We start from the raw sequence: 21,100 nt of genomic DNA on the forward strand, positions 1-21,100 counted from the left end.
AAGACAGGATGCTGAGAAGGCTGAACTTTTAAATTCCTATTTTGCATCTGTTTTCTCTCAGAAAGGAAATGTAACATCAACTGTTATTCACTGTCCTATTAAGGGAATAGAAGAATCCAGGATATCTATAAACAGAAAGATAGTGAGGAAACACTTAGCTAACCTAAATGTATTCAAGTCTCCAGGTCCAGATGAATTACACCCCAGAGTACTGAAGGAGATAGCAGAAGAAATTTTTGAACCCCTCTCCATAATCTTTGAAAATTCTTGGAGAACAGGAGAAGTGCCAGAAGACTGGAGAAGAGCAAATGTTGTTCCTATCTTCAAAAAGGGGAAGAAGGTGGACCCAGGCAACTATAGGCCGGTGAGTCTGACTTCTATACCAGGAAAGATCTTTGAACAAATTATTAAACAACATGTATGTCAATACCTGGATAAGAATGAAGTGATTAAACAGAGTCAGCATGGGTTTGTAACTAATAAGTCATGTCAGACTAATTTAATTTCCTTCTATGATGGTATTACTGATTGGGTGGATCAAGGAAATGCTGTAGATATAGTATATCTTGACTTCAGCAAAGCATTTGACAAAGTCTCTCATACAATCCTTATTGAAAAAATGACTAAGTATGGAATGGACAAGGCAACTGTTAGGTGGATTCATAACTGGCTTAGTGATCGGACCCAAAGAGTGGTCGTAAATGGCTGCACATCCAGTTGGAAGAATGTCTCAAGTGGGGTACCACAGGGCTCTGTCCTGGGCCCTGTATTGTTCAACATCTTTATCAACGATTTAGATGAAGGAATTGAGGGTAAACTGATTAAATTTGCTGATGACACAAAGCTAGGAGGGATAGCTAATACTAGAGAAGAGAGAGAGAGGATTCAAAAACATTTAAATAAACTGGAGAAGTGGGCAGCAACTAACAGAATGGTTTTTAACAGGGAGAAATGCAAAGTACTACATCTGGGCAATAAAAATGAAAAAAGCATATATAGAATGGGAGGAATAGGGCTAAGTGACAGCACATGTGAAAAAGACTTGGGTATACTAATAGATCACAGACTGAATATGAGTCAACAGTGTGATGCAGCAGCAAAAAAGGCAAATGCAATTCTAGGATGTATTAACAGAAGCATACAGTCTAGATCACGTGAAGTAATAATTTCCCTCTACTCCTCTTTGGTCAGACCTCATCTAGAATATTGTGTCCAATTTTGGGCACCACATTTTAAAAAAGACATCAACAAACTGGAGCAAGTTCAGAAAAGAGCGACCAGAATGGTGACCGGTCTGCAAACCCTGTCTTATGAGGAAAGGTTGCAGGATTTGGGAATGTTTAGTTTGCAAAAGAGAAGACTGAGAGGAGACTTAATAGCTGTCTACAAATATCTAAAGGGCTGTCACATTGTAGAAGGATCAACTTTATTCTCATTTGCACAAGGAAAGACTAGAAGCAATGGGATGAAGCTGAATGGGAGGAGACACAGATTAGATATTAGAAAAAACTTTTTGACAGTTAGAGTGATCAATGAGTGGAACAGGCTGCCACGAGAAGTGGTGAGTTCTCCTTCAATGGAAGTCTTCAAACAGAGGCTGGACAGACATCTAACTGGGATGATTTAGCGAATCCTGCTTTGAGCAGGGGGTTGGACCAGATGGCCCAGGAGGTCCCTTCCAACTCTACGATTCTATGATTCTATGATTCTATTTTTCACACAACCACATGCACCAATTCCAAACATCGCAACACGCCAGTCAATAAAACTCACACCTGCTAACTCCTTACACAACCCACCTACATAATTCCACACACTGCACGTGTAATCACAGTCCCACATAGTATGCCACACAGTTTCACATCCACCACATCCTTCCCTTGGGCACACATCAGTTCTGGTCAGACCTCGTCTCTTCTGAACCTGTCGCACAGGCAAAATATTGTGCAAGGACATCCGTACAATATCCCTTTGTCTATTAGACATCCCGTGCGTTTCCAAACTCTTCCATGCAACCGAAACTTCATTCCCTCTCAGCCCCACAATATTACATTCCACATCATTCTTACGTATTATTTTCATCACATTCTTAGCCATTCTAAAATCATTCATCGGTACACTCAGTAAATCATACTTCCTCACAAACTTCTCAATCACCTCATACCAGACCGGACACTTGAAAGCAACAGGCACTCTAGCATCCCTCTTTCTCCACCATAAGCCATATAACATCCAACCAGAAGAATAACGTGCCATATACGCGCCCTTATTTCCTTTATTCAGCAAAATAACAACAGTTTTGATATACTGAAGCCCCAGAAAAATCTCAATGTTTGGAAAGGCCATGCCACCATGGTGACACGCCTTGAAAAGACTCTCTCTCTTAAGTTTCTCTATGTTACTGCTCCAGAAAAAAGTAAAAACTAACTTTTCCACTCTTTTTATTTTCCTACATGACGGTGGAAAAACTGTTGCAATAAAAAGCAAAATCGGAAGAATCACCGCTTTTATGACCAAAATCTTACCACTCAAGGTCAAGTCTCTCAGTCGCCAAAAATTTAACTTACGCTCTATGCGCAATCCACACTCCTCCCAGCTCTCCTTACCTTCCAAGTCCTTATTATATAATACTCCCAGCACTTTGATAGCACCCTCCTCACACTTTACCCCCTCCATTTTAACCCTGTCATCCCCAAAACATTTAAAACTACATTTATTCCAATTCACTCTAAAGCCAGATGCACCACAGAAAAACTCCAGAAGCAACTTAACCCTACTCATAGACGCAACATTTTCACTCACAGCCACAACATCATCCATATATCCAAGAACTTTCACATGCTTCCCACCACTCCCAGGTACCAACAACCTCGCATCATTTTATCACGTCTCACCAAGCACAACAAAGGTTCAATCACACATACAAACAAGACAGGGGACATGGGACACCCCTGCCTTACACCAGACTTAATATTCACTTTCTCACTCAACCACCCATTAACAAGAAACTCACTTGACACACAATCATACAAAGACATTATCCCATTCACAAATTTTTGAGGAAATCCCATTCTCTCCAGAACTTTAAACAAAAACATGCGAGACCCTATCAAACGCTTTCTCAAAATCAATTGACAGAACCATACACTTCCGTTTCCTTCCCATGCAGTCTCCAATCAAATCCCTTACTAAAAAGTTATCATTCATACTTCTCCCAGGCACAGCACACACTTGATCCTCATCCACAACACTACCAATCACCTCACGCATACGATTCGCCAACAATTTGCTATAGATTTTGTAATCTGCGTTCAACAATGTTATAGGTCTCCAATTCTCTAAACACTTTCTCTCACCTTTCTTGTGCACAAGCACAACCACCCCCTCTTTCATTGATTCACACAACTTACCACTCTCCCACATATACTTACATATCTCAGTCAAATCAGCGCCCAGAAAGTCCCACGCCTTCACATAGAATTCTACCGGCAATCCGTCTTTACCTGGAGTCTTATTCTTTTTAGCACTCTTCATCACATTTTCTACTTCTTCCATAATTACGTCCTCATTCAAAATATCACATTCTCCACTATCCAACTTGTTCTCTAACCCATTCAGCACTTCTGAAACAAGACCAGAATCAATCCATTTTTTATCATATAACTTGCTATAGAACCTATTCACCTCCTTTATCACATTCTCACCTGACACACACAAACCATTCCTATCCAGGATTTTATCCATATCAGCCTTTCTCCCATTCATTTTCTTAAAAAAGAACCTTGTGCACTTTTCATCTTTCTCAAGATGTTCTATTTTGGTGCGATAGATGATTTCTTTCCCTTTTTCATCCATAACACTCTTTAATTCACTTTTTGTCTCAGCCAGCAGATCAGACACATCCATCCCACTTTCTCCACACTTCCTTAACCAGTCTAAGCGCCTGTTTAAATCATTAAATCTACTCCGATAAATAGCAGCTTTTTTATAGGCCCACTTTTGAAGAATTTTTTGCAACACACCTTAACCCAGTCCCACCATTCCAGTGCACACGCAAAATCCCTCTTACATACCCTCCACTCCTTATACTTTATTTTTAATTCATTCATCACATCCTCATCTTCTAACAGTCTTACATTCAGCTTCCAAACCCCACCCCCATACACACGGTCATCAATCGCACTAAACACACCTCTCAAACACTCATGATCAGAAAAAGGTACAGCATTTTGTTCAAAATTCATACACAACATATTTTTGGAAAACAACATTTTATCTATCCTGGATGCAATACCACCCCTATCAGCATGGTACGTTGGCGGTGGTGGGATGCCAAATTTCAGAGCAGCAGCATCTAGAAGGGAAAAATCAGAAATAAGATCGGATAACTTTTTACCAGTTATGTCACAATTCCCTGTGATGCAATTAAAGTCTCCAACTAAAACTGTAGGCATTTTGCCCGGAAGAAACAAACTTAATTTTTCCAAAAGAGCCAGACGCTCCTTTTTCTTGTCGTGTCCTGATAGACAGTACACATTAATAATTCTAGCCCGCCACCCCCTATAACTAACATGTGCAATTATACATCTACCTACCTCTACCACCGTGTAGCTATCTAAACTAATCTCCCTGTTACCCATTAATATCCCTACACCATCATTCCTATTAACACATGAGCCAGACCATACATGCTGTCCGTAAGGCCAGTCCTTATCGCTTGGCGCGTCCACAATCCCACATTCCTGAAGACAAAAGATGTGAGCATTCATCTGTTTAATATAATCTAGAACGATTGCCCTCCTGAATTTATATCTAATTTGCCTGACATTCAGGGACGCAATGCCCCAACCAGCTTGGGGAGCCATAACATGACTGTTATTTACATGACGACAAACACGCCACTTCCTCTTCAGCCGTTTTCGTCTTCCATTTGGAACTGCAACTCCTCGAATCTGTTTACGTCTGCGGGAATGCCTAAAAAAAGCATTGGTGTCTGGAGAGAAGGCATTCTGAGGGTAACTACGTTCACTTACCGGACTTAAACCAACTTCACCGGGGTCTGCCCAATCCGTTCTGGGCTTCTTACAGGAAGTTCCAGACTCCTCGTCCTCAGAAGACCTCGCAAGAGTGAAGTCACCTTGATCTCCACAACTGGCCAACTCCTCCTCAGTAGCAAACCAAGATACACTGGGGGTATTGCCAAGAGTACCTTCCAACTCCCCCTCCCCACAGACATCAGACTGATGAGGGAGCTCACATTCAACATCAGTAGCTTCCAAAACTGCCACCTCTGGGCTGGGAGACTCTGTTTGGGGCAGGGCCTCCTCATGTGCATCCATGATTTCAGGTTCCTCAATAACTTCCGGGTCTGAAACCTGTGGAATGTCAACAACAGCAGCAGCAGGGGGTGTAGCTGCCCCACCTGAGACCTCAGCGTAAGACCTAGGACTGATCCTGGCCTTACAGTCCCGATACTTATGGCCCTCCTCACCACAAGCATTACACATAACAGGATTTGTGCAGTCTTTTGCCATATTGCCAGAAGCATTGCAATTCCTGCAAGTTGGCATCTCCGTGCAACTATCCTGGGTATGCCCAAAGTTTTTACACCTCCTGCAATACATCGGGGCATCTGGAAAGAACAAAAAAACAGTATTTTTCCCAATTGAAAAATTAAGAGGGGGGTAATGGACGCCTCCCGGGCCTTGGGGATCCATCCCAAATCTCAAAAAAATTTGTACTTCCCAGTCCAGAGCCCTTCTCCATTCAGGACCCTGTGGGAGTACTGAACATAAATGCAATGTCTTTTCAAAAATAAAGCAATGTCCTCCAGGGAAACAAACGGGTTGTGCATGAAAACTACAAGTGGGATATCTCCCTTAGAGTACAGCACAGTAAAGGTAAGACCTTCCAGCAAAGGATTTGCCACTCCATTTTTCAGGGCAGTAAACAAATTCTGGCAAGCTGCCATAGAAGATCGCACCAGTTCATACCTGCCTTCTCTCCTAAACTCCTGCAGGCATATTATATCAGACTTCCGAATCTTCAGGATGTCATAAAACACCATGTTGACCAAATATCCCAGGGAAAAATGCAACTTCTTATCTTCAGCGATGTCAATCCTGAATCCATTTTTGACCCGGCTATCACCGGTCCCAGAGAATTGAAGTCGGACTCCCATCATCCACAACTCCAAGGATTTCCTCCCCGAAACCTCCTGGCTGTCTCCCAAAAGCAGCGACTGGCTTAAGCCACCGAAGTGGCGATACCGGAAGGCCAAGAGACAACACTCAAGGTATTCAGGAAACTCCGCACCTCATCAGTGTGGAGTAGGAAACTGGCTAGTAGGCGCAATGCCTAGTAAAAGACTGTGAAAAATGAGGATGAATGAACTCATAGAGATCCGGTGAAAGACCTGGCTAGTCATTGCTTGCGTTGAGAAACATGTGATGGTGTCTCCGCAGCTTCTGTTTTGCATGTTTTGCATATTTCCCATAAGGGATGGGGGCATTGCTCTAGAATCACTGCGTTGAGAAACACGTGATGGTGTCTCCGCACTTTTGGATGTTGATCTCCATGAGTTCATTCATCCTCATTTTTCAGTCTTCTACTAGGCATTGCTCCTACTAGCCAGTTTCCTACTCCACACTGATGAGGGGCAATACCCCGAAACAGCTGTCTGTGGATGGATACCATGTTTTGGCATAGGTGGTTTCCTTCATTGGAGACTGCCCTTCCCGTGGTTGTTCCTTCCCGCGGAAAGACCTGGCTAGTCATTGCTTGCGTTGAGAAACGTGATGGTGTCTCCGCGGCTTGTGTTTTGCATGTTTTTGCATAATTCCCATAAGGGATGGGGGCATTGCTCTAGAATCACTGCGTTGAGAAACATGTGATGGTGTCTCCGCAGTGTTGGATGTTGATCTCCATGAGTTCATTCATCCTCATTTTTCACAGTGATTATTCTGTGACCTGCCGCAGTTTGTTTCGCACCGCTGCCATCATTGGCTGTGCGCAGTGTGAGATTCTACGTCTGGTCTTCAATACAATGGTGCCAAGTTGACGCATGCGCAGATTGAGATGCTGACTCCGTTGTATTGAAGACCCAACGTGCATCTCACACTACGCATGCACCGCCTACCCAATGATGATCAATTTAACCATTGTAATGGCGCCATTATGGCCATACCTTTACTTTATAGTGATAAATCCTGCTGATAGGTTTCCTTTAAATAAGTAGTGCTGCTGCTACTCACAATACCTTAACTTGTGCCAGCACCATCTTCCTTAGACTTGTGTGGTACAGGACTCGGCCTGCCTAAGCATTGGTTGCGTTATGTCACCATCTATTCAGTTACCACACATTTGGGCTAGACTGCACAATGGGTAAAGCTTACCACCCCCATGTAATAGCTTGTTCATTTCTCCAGAATCCATGTACGTGAACTTCTGTCAAAACCAAGTAATTTCAGTGGTGTACACTCCTCCCTCCCCAGAACACAAAAGGGTTACGTGAAATAACTTGACCTTTCTCTTAACCTCAGTCTTGGGGATGTCAGGCGCTGTCCATACACCTTAGATGGTTGGCCAGCTTGAATGTGTATGAGGGCCTTTACATTATCCGCTTGGTAAGGATAGATTCATAGGTCAGATTAGTTTCAAATATTTCTTACTCCCATACATTTAGATGGATTGTTACTATATGGATGGATTATTGTTTCTAAACAGTCTACAGATTCTTTTGTTTTCTGCAAGCAAATGTAACAAAGTTGTGCTCAGTAGTGCCAAAGTATGTAAATTTGAACTATGGATAGCATGACTGCTCTAGATAACAAATAAGGGCTTTGGACCTATTGGTAATTGTTTTCAGAAGTCTCTCAGGACAGTACCGTGGAGGTAATCCTTCCTTGACTAGGACAGGATCACAGAGAGGTTAAACGGCAGCTTCCACTTCCACTCTCCAGTGTTTTTCCAAGTACCACCGACGGATGGATCCAAATGGTTTATAGGAGCCGCTAGAACTCATGCAATATAATCTTTTAATGGCCCCAGCTTAAACTCGAGCCATGGCTACTTGACGAATGAATGATCTGCAGGAAGACCGATCTTTGTGCAAGCCAAAGATAAACATAAGGGACTTCTGGAAACCAAATTACCGGTAGGTTCAATTCCCTTTTTCCTGTCCATCCCTCTGGACAGCAGCACAGGAGTAGTACCCAAGAATTAGCAGCAGGGTGGGTACAGAAGTCTTGGCCAGACCTAGGTTAGATATAGAAATGATCTGTAAGAACCAGAAGAAAATAGACAACTATTTATATCAATTCAAAGAAGCATCCGACACTGTCCCTGGGAAAGAAATAGCCGCAAAGCTGCTTATAACCGCTGTCAGTGTGACACCTATAACCCTTATTGAACGGGTGCTCAATCCCTATGAAGAAAAAACATGAATTGTCATAGTGGAAAAAGACAGCAGGATGGCACTCACCATTCACTTGAAATGATTCACTTTATTTCATATTGACAAAGCATAGGCATCGGCACGGGAGAAATGCAAAAAGACACGACATGCTATGTGTGACGGGGGCTTTAATGAACCACAAAATAAGGATAAACATGCTCGGCCTAAGAATCTTTGAAGCCTAAACATCAGCACATGACCTATCTTTGGCATAGAGGTATGAGGCTAATATCAGGCCAGAGGCCTTGCCTTTGGCGATAGTAGTTACACTGTGCACTTACCTGTGCTGCTTCCCCTTCGCCTCCAAATATTACAAGAACTGGGGAAGCTGGTAATATTATGAGCCCACCTTGGAGGGAAGCAGGAACATTGCATTGCTGTAGAAAGTGCACTGGATAGAAGCTGGCTGAGCGACCTCCACTCAGAGGTGTCGGGCCACAGACTGCTTGATAGGATGAGACATCACTCATTTGTCCCAGTAATTCAATACCGTTGTCTGAACAGCCAGTGTTTTGTTTCTCAATTTATGGCTGTTTTGCTGCACTAATAACTCAGGCCCAGAACAATAGATTACTGCTCACTACTGATGAACGAGTATACTCGTTGCTCGAGTTTTCCTGAGCATGCTCAGGTGTCCTCCAAGTATTTTGGCATGCTCGGAGATTTAGTTTTTGTTGAAGCAGCAGCATGATTTGCGACTTGTAGACAGGCTGAATACATGTGGGAATTCCCTAACAAACAGGCATTCCACAGATGTATTCAGGCTGTCTAGCAGTCACAAATCATGCAGCTGCGTCATCACACACTAAATCTCCGAGCACGCCAAAATACTTGGAGGACACCTGAGCATGCTCAGGAAAACTTGAGCAACGAGTATACTTGCTCATCACTACTGCTCACCTGTCTTCCATCTGCATCATCAGGAGCAGCCTTAGCCTTTAAGCAGGTGATTCTTGGAGCTACTTTCCCCAAAGTGTGGTCCCTGCTGGAATGCAGGCCGGGTAATAAGATTTACATGTCGCTCCACTGTAATCCCACCACGAAATGGACAAGAGTGAGCCAAGAACCGCCCCCCCCCCACGGGGAAAGCAGTTTAAACCAGGAGCTCCAGCTCTATTGGCAGGCTGAGGGACCCCTTATTCAGCAAGATGTCAACCTTGGGACAGTAGAGAGCCCTGGAGGTGGAAGCTGCTTTAACCATGAGTCCCAGCCCTACTGGGAGGCTGAGGGACCTCTTGCTCAGCGAGGTGTCGGCCTCCGGACCATGCGGCAGGAGAGATGCTACGACCCCCCCCAACAAGATCATGTCATGTCCAGCAATCAGGAGCTCCTGCTCAACTGATCAAAGAAGAGCAGAAGAAATTTTCCTGGAGTCTGTCCCCATCGGGAGAAACAGTGGACGGTGGGAGGGGCCTTTTAACCTCACAGATCCTGTCCCGTCATAGGTCAAGGAAGGACTACCTCTTGTGGTGCTATCAGGAGGGACGGATTGGAAAAATTAGGATACCTAGCACATAATTTGGCCAACTCTTGGATGCCCAGCAGCAAGATGATCTCCGGTTTGCTGGAAACCTATGTGTATAGTGTGAATGCTTTGCCAAGACTAAAGCCTGAGTTTATGGCTAGGTTTTAATTGCAGCAGGATCCTACCCTACCCACCCATAAATTTAGGCTTTAGCCTTAGAACCACCCATAAATTCAGGCTTTAGCCTTAGAAAAGTATTCACACTATACACATCGGTTCCCAGCCAACCGGAGATCGTCTTGTTGTTGGCTGCTGGGCATGAATGAATTAGCCAAATTATGTACCAAGTATCTCCATTTTTTCTTATGAATAGCATTACTGCTCTAGATAATATTTTGTATTTACATGCTTTGCCACTACACAGTTAATCTTTGATAGATATACTGTATATAGCTACTCCTAGTTTGCATCTGTACACCCCAGTTTTCTGATTTGGAAGTAGCAGTGGATGGAATTTATAAAAATCTCGTGCCCACTGTGCTTTTCAACGCAGCGTAATCTGACCTGTGATGAGAGTGTCAAATCTGCAGCATGTCATTTTTTTCTTGTGGGTATACTGAGTTTTGTGTGGAATTTCTCCATAGAGTTGCAATAGATGCGGAAAATTCACAGGTAAAAAACGCATATGCATGCTTAAGTGCATTTCTGCATCAAAAACGCATGTAACTCACACCCAAGTATGCCAAAGTCAAATACAAGGAAGTGAAATAAAGCTACTTTGGTTTTGATTAGTTTGACAAAATGCATGTTAAACTGCACAAAAAACGCAAGTAACACCATTTAAATAGGGGCAGAAATTCAGCAGTATCAAAAACGCACCAAAGGCTCATCGTGGGAACATAGCCGATAAAATAGTAATTACTTCGTACCATACAGCAAAATAAAATACAAAAACTTTTATTCAAAATAAAATTTACAGAAGAACATTTACAATGAAACAAATAGTCTGGCAATAGTAGATCAGTAATGATGGAGGCTCAGGTTCCATTGGCAGCTGCGTCTTCCTCCATTTCGTCATCTGCCTCCTCAGAAATGAACACTTCATTGCCTACAAAGCGCAAAAAGAAAGCGAGACCATAAAATCCCTCCTCACACTGAACATGCGGCCGTATTTGTGTGCAGCCTGGGCTAGATTATAGGATCTTGTAAAGGTTCAGTATATTTCCTTCTGCTCTAACTTTGTTTTCCCCATTTATGTTCCTGCTAACTGTATGTTTAGAAGACAAATGGATGACGTTATTAGTGATGGACAGAATCTGTGTGTGCGCGCAGAGATAGCTGTCAGTGACCAGAACCAGTCCTGGGCTCAAGACCAAAATGAGCAGGAATTAAGCGGAGAAAAAAACCCCTAAAAACTATGAGTTACAGTACACCGATTATTAGTGCTGAGCAAACATGCACAGATGAGGTATGATCAGAGAACACTCACATGGAGTATCTTCGGCGTGCTTGAATGCCATGGTCGAGTCGTCGTGGCTGTATGTCCCTGCGGCTGTTCGACAGCAGTCACATAGTATTCGAGCACGCTGAAGATACTCTAACACCTCATCAGATCACATTCGTTCCTCACTACTGATTATTTCCCACAAATTAATAAGAGTTTATTACTTAAAATCCACAGATCAGACCATTAGGTCAAGAAGCGAATATTAAAAGGAACAGGAGAAAGCAAAGGAAAAAAAAGTTACCAGGAGCACGGTCTTTCCCAGGAATCTGACCAGACTGCAGCAAACCTTTCAGCCTTTCCACTTCCGCTAGGGTTGTAGCATTAGCAATGGCATTCTGTAACATTACAAGAAATTGACAAATAAAGCCAGTCCCCTAATTAATTCAATGATACAGGTCTAAAACTAGAATTCTTACAAACAGTCTTTACTATACAATTATATAACATTTGACACGGGAGGGAACAGAGCAGAGGACACATCCTACATTATCATTTTGCTATCTAATTAGATGGATTCACAGGAATGTTCTACACTGAAGTAAAGTATGCCAGGAGCTTTGGTTTTCTTTTCAAAAGAGAATGTATTACGGTAGACATTTTGTAATCTTGTTACACATTACCTGTGAATTAATTTGTTTCACTGCTACTGTTTGACTACACGTGACTGCTGCAGCCAATCCCATGGAAGGACAGGGATGCCATCGCTGCTGGACAGACTATTGGGGCCCACCAGTGAATTTTTCAGGCAAATCTTAAGTCTTTTTAAGTCACGAAGAATTGTCAGAAACAAAGAAAGAGATTGATGCACAAATCTGTCTCTTTTTAGAAGACATGAGTTGTGTTGGGTTAACATTTTGTTAAGAATCCCTTTCTTCTCTTCATAGTAGTGCTTCAAAATTCTATAACAAGGATAATCAACAGCTCCATAGAAAACAGACAATCGCCTTCTTATAGGGAGAGTCAGCACAGAACGACTGTTCAAACTAAGCACAGGCGCTTGGTGCATCATGGTGTGGCCAATAGTTTAATTCACACCTGCTTGGTTTGCCTCCATCTCCACCCTTCTCTGGCCCTATGGTGGAGAATGAGGGAAAACAAGCAGATGGGAAGGTGTATGTAAATGATTGGCCCTGCTGTGACGCGTGACTGAGGCTGTGTGCACACGCTGCGGATTAGGTGCGGATTCATCCGCGCGGATTTTGTAAAATCCGCAGGTGAAACCGCAGGTTAAAAGACCTGCGGTTTTACCTGCGGATTGCTCTGCGGTTTTGCCCTGCGGTTTTTCATCTCCTCAATGGAGGAGATGGCAAACCGCAGGGGAATCCGCAGAAAGAATTGACATGTCAATTCTTTCTGCGGATTGAAAACCGCAGATAATCCGCGCGGAAAATTCCGCACCGTCTGCATTGCGGTTTTTGATTCCCATAGGGAATCATTGTACTGTACACCGCAGCAAAAACCGCTGCGGAACCGCAGCAAAATCCGCAGCGTGTGCACACAGCCTTAGGGTACTGTCACACTTAGCGATCCCGACCAGCGATATGACGCAGTCAGGATCGCTGGTGCATCGCTAAGTGGTCGCTAGTGAGCTTTCACACAGAGCGACATCGCAGGGGTCGGGGGTCGCTACTTACCTGTCAGAAGAGGCGATCCTGACATCCTCCCTCCCGCGGCCACGCGTTGCTCGTCGTCACAGCAGGAAGCTGATGACGAGAAACGGTCCAGGACGTTCTCGTGCGATCAGCGATAACCAGCGGGGGAGCGGTCGGAGGTAAGTATCAGACATAGCGATATTGCTAGCAATATCGCTATAACGTCACAAAAACCAGTGACATTATAGCGATATTGCTAGTGATATCGCTTAGTGTGACAGGCCCTTTAGTTTGAACAGTCATTCTGTGCTGACAGAGTCCCTGCAAAAAGGTATTTTGGACTTCATAAATGATTACCCATTTACTAGGTAGGTGACAATTGTTAAAAGGGTTGTCACTACTTTTACACCATAGAACAGATAAATAATTTAGTAGAGGGTTGCATGTCCGGAGCCCCGACTGATCGGCTGTTATCACCGTCTGTGGCGGCTAAATGTAAACATTTTAAGGTGCAGAACAGCGGATTCTTTTCATATATCGGTTCTTCTACAGTACCAGTCAGCAAGGATTAAACAGTCTATGGAGCGGTGGTGTTCTGCTCCATAAAACATTTTAATCCGGCTTTACCGCGCAGTGATGCCAGATGAGGAGTGTCAGACACCCATCAATCAAAGGACCACTCATCAGTATAAAAATATTGGGCATCCCACACAAATCCTACCAAGTGTCAGAATGGGAGACCTGCGCCCAATGTTGTGTCCTGACCCTCAAAGAGTGAACAATTGCGGATATGTGATAAACTGTTTTTGCGGTGAACAAAAATTAAGGCAATGTATCAGTTCAAAATAAAAGACTGTACTACGAGGGTCCTGGGCACTAACTACAGGCAAACCAAACACAGCAAAGACTTTGTGAGACTACTAATGAGCCGCTGAAGAGCGCCGACATAGAATTAAACCTGAAGAATACCTTGATGGCTTCAACATCACTTGGTGAGGGACCAGATTTCTTCTTTTCTTGTAAACCAGCACCGGGAGTAAATCTATGGACAGAAGGAAGAAAAAGGATTAAACAAAAATCAGTTCATAGAAGGTTGTTGGCTTCTCTCATCTTTCATAGGCGCCACCATGAAAGTGATTTCAACCCAGTGTAGTATCTTATCTTGGTTAACAACTGATACATAAAGAAAGCTTCTCCAGAAGCACCTTGTGGAGATGGGAACAAAGGATGTGAAATGACTATACGGTCAGATGAGAATGCTTGTAATCATTTGGCCTTTAAGTATTAGAGATGAGAAACGAATTGGGACTCGGGACTAAACTGCAACTGATGCCGTAATTGCAGGTCGACAGTGCAAAATATGATATATGCAATTTCAAGAATTTTTATAAAGATTTGTCGGAGAAAGGTGCTTGTGAAGGAAACTTTCAAGCTTCAGAGAGAAATTCGTATCTTACGTTTTTGATCTCTTGGCAATATCCTTTGCAAGCTGTGCACCCCGCCTGCCCTTGAACATACTCGCCGCTTCCTCTCGCTCCTGAAGCGATACCATACACAGAGTTAAATGAGAATCAGCAACAGCAAACTGAAGACTGGGGTCTAACTGCTCAGCAATTGTCTGGTTACAAGAAATCTGAGAGGCATGTGCTCAGAGACTGAACCAAAGCCATCGAGGGTGGCACCAACAACACTGGTGTCTGTGTGGGCCAAATACTGTCCTCTAGGTGCAGAACATTACGCTGCTGCAGAAAATAGTCCACTATAAAAGGTTGTCTTCTGGGTTAAAGAGAATCGGAGAGAACAGCACGATGTAGGGGCAGAGACCCTGATTACAGAGATGTGTCACTTACTCGGCTGCTTGCTTTCATTTTAATAAAATACTGTGTTTTATCTGCTGCAGATCAACAAGTTCTCTAAATGCTGAGCTATATGACATCACCCATTGACAGTTTTCTATGTACAGGAAGAAAGATGCCAGGGTTGGGTTTAGGGTTATATAGAACTCATGAATATGGAGAACTACCTGACAGATGGGTTTATTAATCTTCTAGTGAGAATCTGCTAATAAAACAGTGATTTCAACAAAACTACAGCAAGTAGCCCAGTAAGTGATACATTGCTAGAATCAAGGTATCTGCCTCTATATCATGATGCACTCAGATGATGTAGCAAACTCCTGTTGGCAGGGTATCTAACTAGAAAGTGAATTATTATGAATGACACAAACTGCACATACAAGTCAAAAAAAAAAATTGAAGAAAAACATTTACTTCTTTCTAATAGCCAATGTAAGGGCATGTTCACACATCCTCTTCAAAGACTTTGAGGCTGATCTTTTCAAAACCCTCATAAAAAAGGTGGTACATGGCGAGTACATGGCCACCATTATTCTTGCTCATCTAGAGCTCCAGCGGGTGAATAAAGCGGTCATTAAATCCCCCTCATTCTGATGAGGTGACTGTGGACATTATACATTTACTTGTCAGCTTTGCTGCATAAAATAATCAAGTAAAAATCTAAATGTTTAGAAGAAAAAAAATTATAATAAATTCCCTATTTAAATAAATTCTCTTTTTCTTTGTACGGGAAAAATATATCTTTGCACCGTGTTACAATTTGAGAGTCCTTAATGGACAACAACAGGACACAGGAATAATGCAATAAATAAGACAATTGACGTGTCTCAATTACTGCAATATTCCGGTGTCGTGTATAAATAAGTGGCTTCACATTGTGTTATACTGAGCCAGATAAAGAGACCCGAGAAGTCGCCAAAGCTGGCCATTTGTTACTTTTTTAATGGATAAAGATGGTATCAACCACTGAGGACTCACAAATTAATATTTTACTATTTTTGTTAGCAAAATTAAAAACAGATTCCAACTGCTTGAAGCAAACAGTCCGATCCTACACATGACACTTGTGTGCCGTTAAAGCCTTTCCTGTACTGCTACAGAAAAGCACATTCGGCATGGACATTTTTATACTTATAAAAGGTAATTTGTAAGCATAAAATGATTGTTGAAACCAAGCACAGGTGCTCAGCGCACCCTTGGTGTGACCAAAACATTCAGGGCCCTTTCTCATCTATCTCCAAAAAAAAAAACCTTCTTGGTTTACAACTCTGGATTTACATGAGCCAAAGATAGACAGAGAAGAAGCAAATGGGAAGGAAGGAAGGAGCACCACCTCTCGGCCACACCAGGGGTACACATTGTGCCTATGCTATAAAGGTAATTTTGAGCTGACAGATTCCCTAAGTGATTTCCCCCCCATACCAGATTACATAACTTCTCACATACTTGTGGTAATAAAGAACAGCATTTCTCCTACTGAGAATATCAATTAGTGCCAAGCAAACGCATCAGAGAAGACAACTTACTGCCAGCCTGACTCTCTGGAAGTCCAGCACACGGACCTGTGGTATTTTGTAAACCACGTACAATCTGTAATGTCGCTTGTTAATGACTGGATTTCTTAATAAACTGAAAATAGAAAGCAATGAATGGTTACGGTGACTGGAAACTATTGCTACAAGGCGAGCAACCAGCCAAATGTGTATTCAGCCTTAGGGTACCATCACACTTGGTGACACACCAGCGATCCCGACAACGGTGTGACCTGGTAGGGATTGCTGGTGAGATGTCAAACAGTCAGATCTCAACAGCAACGCAGCAGCGATCCAGAACGATACGACAGTCGTTGGGACCCTGTCTCTCAGACCTGTAGTATTGAGGTCGTTCGTCATTGTCCCTGTCAAACACAGCGATGCATGCTGGCCAGCGGGACACCAGCGATCAAAAAATGGCCCAGGACATTTGAGAATGATCGCCGCTATGTGTCACACGTAGCGAGATCGCCAGCGCGTCACAAAATCGGTGAGGCAACAGCGATCTCGCTATGTGAGAAGGGGGGGGTTTAGGCACATGGCTGTGTTTATTATGAATGCAGATGGATAGTGTGAAGAATATTTTCTCTATTAAGGAGGAATTCACTCCTGGATGTTGTATTTCCAGGAGGCACTTTTGGGTAATAATATCAGGACCCTACGCACTCCACATGCTATCCGGCATGATTTAAGCACATGGAATATACCCATGCATGAATGCCGTCTACAAAGCCTAAGCGTACAAATAACACTTGGGGGGCTTCATTCTGTTTTGCATTCTATATGGCTACCATGAGCACAGTGTTAAAATCTCCTAATATGAGATCTTACATTATTATACATTAGGGAAATGCAACATAATATCCACCTAAACCTAAATTTTCTGGCAAGGTCATATTGGTCCAGAAAAAAAAAAAAAAAAGCTACCGGTCTGTGATCAGCCCAGAATTACTCATGAGCTCCAGGCCCCTCTCCTCCCATAAGCTTCAGGTTTGAGCAGACTGTACAGTATCAGTAAACTGGTCTTATGTAGTGCAACAATGACTTACCAGAGATACGTGAGATTCTTAAGTGTTGACAAATTATCCAAGTCACCCTGAAGATAAAGTAGAGAATATATCAATGCTGTAAAGCTTCTAATAAAATACAAAAAAAAGGAAAAAGAAAAAAAAAAAAATCTTACCAGCTCCATAATACTATTATTTGTGAGGATCAGCTCATTGAGATTAGGGATAACCTGTTCAAGTCCTTCCCCAATACGGCTAGGAAAAAAAAAAAAAAAAAGCAAAAAACAATTACTATTACAGGACTGAAACAAAGCGAGAATAGATAAAAGAACATAGTCAACCCATTAGCAGCTAGAGTTACTTGGCTTACTTCATACAAGAGTCACCATGTTTTTAAAAGGGGTTATCCACCACTGTTTCTTTTAACCCCTCAAAGCTGTGGTCATTTTTTGTTTCCTTCACCCCACTACTTCCAAGAGCCATTTTGGATTTTCAAGCTGACATATGTAGTATTAATAGCCTGTTTTTTTTCCAGAGGTGCTATGAATGTCACCATTGCTGAATAATGCAGTGGAAATGGGAACAGCGGAGGTGGTAGGAAGTGGGGTTAATTATTTCGGACTGGGTACTGCCTGCATGTATTCTCACAGAAGCCACATCACAGCCTGAACGTGGCGATACTGGCATAGGAGAGACAGTGCAAAGAAGGGGAATGACCATCTTACCAGATTCGGTTATTGTTCAGTAATAAGCATTTGAGTCTCTTGAGCAGCGGAAATCCATCCACCTTCCTGATCTCATTGTCTGAAAAATCAATAGTATCAAACTGGTCCAGCGTGGCCCCCAGATTTTCAATCACTGGGATTTTGTAACCTAGAGTACAAAAATATTGAAATTTTAATACAGACATCAAGGTTGCCATGTATAACCTGATAGAAGGCCTTCCAGTCACCTGTTTTATGGACTAAAACATTGCAGATGCAGCACTTGGGCCTCAGACATTTGGTTTTAAACACATACATGAAAAACCAGTCCCAGCATCCTCAGTGTTTTTCACGCTCGGATAAGTAGGTGACAAAGCTTCTCCTATCTGCAATGTTAACCCCGGACAGAACAAGGGTGCCATCCGTGTCATGTCTGATTTTCACGGACCCATAGACTGGTATCTGTACTTTTCATCCAGGATACTGGTAAAACAATGGACAGCTCAGTGATTTTTGCAGACAGCCCTTGGAGTTGCTCCTCAGTGATTTAGTGCTGGGACAGAACCTCTCGTCCCTACCATGTGGCTGTTGGCCCGATATCAGTGTATGGATACCTGTGTGATGTCACATGAGATTTCTAAAAGGGCCTTCACCCCTTTCTGCTTCCGGCACTGCTCTGTGAGCAAAACAGCCCCCAATTATCCCATGCTGGACAGTGAGGTGGGCACTCTGTATTTAACTATAACTAGGTGTCAGTGCAGTAGTGTGTGCCAGCACTGCGCCATCCGTGCCATCCTGTCACCAAACCTCGCCGAGCACTGGAGCGGAGAACAGCACAGCGCCCCCTACAGGTGCAACAAAACGTGCACATCACAGGCCCCACACTGGAGCCGTCAGCTACGTGGCAGTCAGTGCAGTAAACTCGGCGCCATGTACCACGATGTCCGCCCCGGCTCTTACCCCGCAGGTCCAGCTCTCTGTCCCGCACGGCATTCGTGTACTGGGCCGCCATCTCGATCAGATCTGCAGTGAGCTTCACCATGGTGGCGCCTCCGGAGGACTGCAACACGCCGCTGCACAGGACGGCCGGGCCTCGTACGTCACTTCCGGTAAGGAGCGCGCTTCAGAGGCGGCGACCAAATCACATGACAGGAAATGTCAGACCAGACAGAAAAAAAGGAGTAACGAATGAATCGAGCGCACGATTCTCCAGGCAGGATCAGCTAGCCTGGCCTGCTCATTCGCTGCGCGGTTACCGAGTACCGTGGCGAGTCGGCGACTTCTCTGGTCTCAGGCGGCCAGCTGACTGCTCATTAGCCGGATTCGTGTATAATGGAGACGAGACCGGCACTTATTACTCGCATTTCTGTGATCAGAGCTTTGTATTGATATTGTGGACACCTGAATAGTGCAGATTGTTGTGGGCGTATGGTGGAGGCCCATGGGAAAGAAAATGGCCCCAGAGGCCCCGTGTACCCGCCATATTAGGCTACTTTCAGACATCAGTTTTTAAGCATCAGGCGCGATGCGGCGAAAAATGTAAAAGCCGGATCCGGCTTTTATCCCATAGAGTAGCATTATCACCGCATTGCGCCTGATGGCCATGCGGCTACGGCAAAAAAATGCCTGTCCGGCGTCTGCAAAAAAACGTTCCCTGCAACTTTTTTGCAGCGCTGGAACGGCTTTTTACACAGCGCATGCCCGGACACTGTGAGTGTTAACCCCACAAGTGCCCGGCGAGAGATCTCTCTCCCGGACACTTGTGAGATCTCTCTCGCCAGGCACTTGTGGGTTAACAGTGTCCGAGAGAGAGATCTCTCTCCTGGCACTTGTGGGGTTAACCCCACAAGTGCCCGGAGAGAGAAATCTCTCTCTGTCGCCCGGACACTGAGTGTTAACCCCACATGTGTCTCTAACCGCCACACCCTCCCATACCCTTCAGCAGCTGTCTCATCACCGGTGTATCTTCCTCCTGCGGCTCTTTAAATCCTGTCCGAGCCGAATCAGACGCCACATACACATCGGTGTCACCGCTGCAGGCCGGATCCAGAGGCTCGGCTTTTCGCCGCCAGACGCCACACACCGGATGTCTGAAAGTAGCCTTACACCCACGGCTACACGTTCACCCCTTCATGGCCGAGTGACAACTTTCGTTCCCTTTGTCATGGACACGGCACCGAGTTGTCGGTTTACGTGACACCGTTCACTTTACAAAATAATGGGATATAATCCAAGGGCTGTAAGACAGCGAAACCCCACAATTCTGCCATTGTGCTTGGTGTTACGTGATCGCCAGGTTCACTGTACAATAAAAATGGCGTTTTAACGACCCTGAAAAAACTATTAGGCGTGGATGTTTCTAAATCAGTGCTCACCCTCTAGACCCCTGGGGATCCAGAGATCTACAGCTGTGGAGGCCATGTCTGCGCCATGCTGCGGCTTGTGACAAGAAGAAAATGTCACCAGACATTTCTCTGCTGATGCAAGTGTCTAGTCAATGGGCTGCTGCAGCCGATCATAAGCAGCGGTCCTGTTGTCTTCTGCATGGCGCAGACGTGGCCTCCACCGCTGTAGATCTCGGGAACGCCCTGCACTCGATCCCCAGGAATACGAGTATGGCTCTGTTCATTGTTCTAAAAACTTTCCGTTTCAAACAACCCCCTTGGCAGGGATTGCCCAATTTACAAAATATAGTAAGTCCACCAGGTGCGGGTTCCTAATGATGCTTCCTATTAATGCCTTTGTTCACTGCGGTCTTCACTCCTTGCTGTTGCTTACATGCACTGCTGTAGAGTGGAGCGTCCTCATCTGCATTGAACCGTACATTTTTCTTACAAATATAAGTCTTATATTGAATGTATTTACCCAAAGAAGTGTCACATTGTGAAACACCATGGAAAAGAAATGTAAAACAGATTAAATACATCAGATTACCCGTAATCTCGATCCCATGTAGTCATCTGTGTTCCTGGTAATTTGATG

The 21,100-nt window shown here is 43.9% G+C and overlaps 1 protein-coding gene across 1 annotated transcript; it reads right to left on the reverse strand.

The window, feature by feature from the left end:
• Positions 1–10,861: 10,861 nt before the first annotated feature.
• Positions 10,862–19,442, reverse strand: SNRPA1 (small nuclear ribonucleoprotein polypeptide A'). Its single transcript, XM_073568831.1, has 9 exons — positions 19,079–19,442; positions 18,140–18,287; positions 17,591–17,669; positions 17,457–17,503; positions 16,402–16,504; positions 14,477–14,556; positions 13,989–14,061; positions 11,669–11,762; positions 10,862–11,028 (listed from the first exon to the last, which is right to left on the reverse strand). The coding sequence occupies exons 1-9, from the start codon at positions 19,158–19,160 to the stop codon at positions 10,958–10,960; spliced, it is 777 nt and encodes a 258-aa protein (XP_073424932.1). The 5' UTR covers positions 19,161–19,442; the 3' UTR covers positions 10,862–10,957.
• Between the last annotated feature and the right edge of the window lie 1,658 nt (positions 19,443–21,100).

The sequence above is a fragment of the Dendrobates tinctorius genome, unplaced genomic scaffold (assembly GCF_039654945.1).
Source record: "Dendrobates tinctorius isolate UK_male_01 unplaced genomic scaffold, ASM3965494v1 ptg000022l, whole genome shotgun sequence".
NCBI classification, from domain to species: domain Eukaryota; kingdom Metazoa; phylum Chordata; class Amphibia; order Anura; family Dendrobatidae; genus Dendrobates; species Dendrobates tinctorius.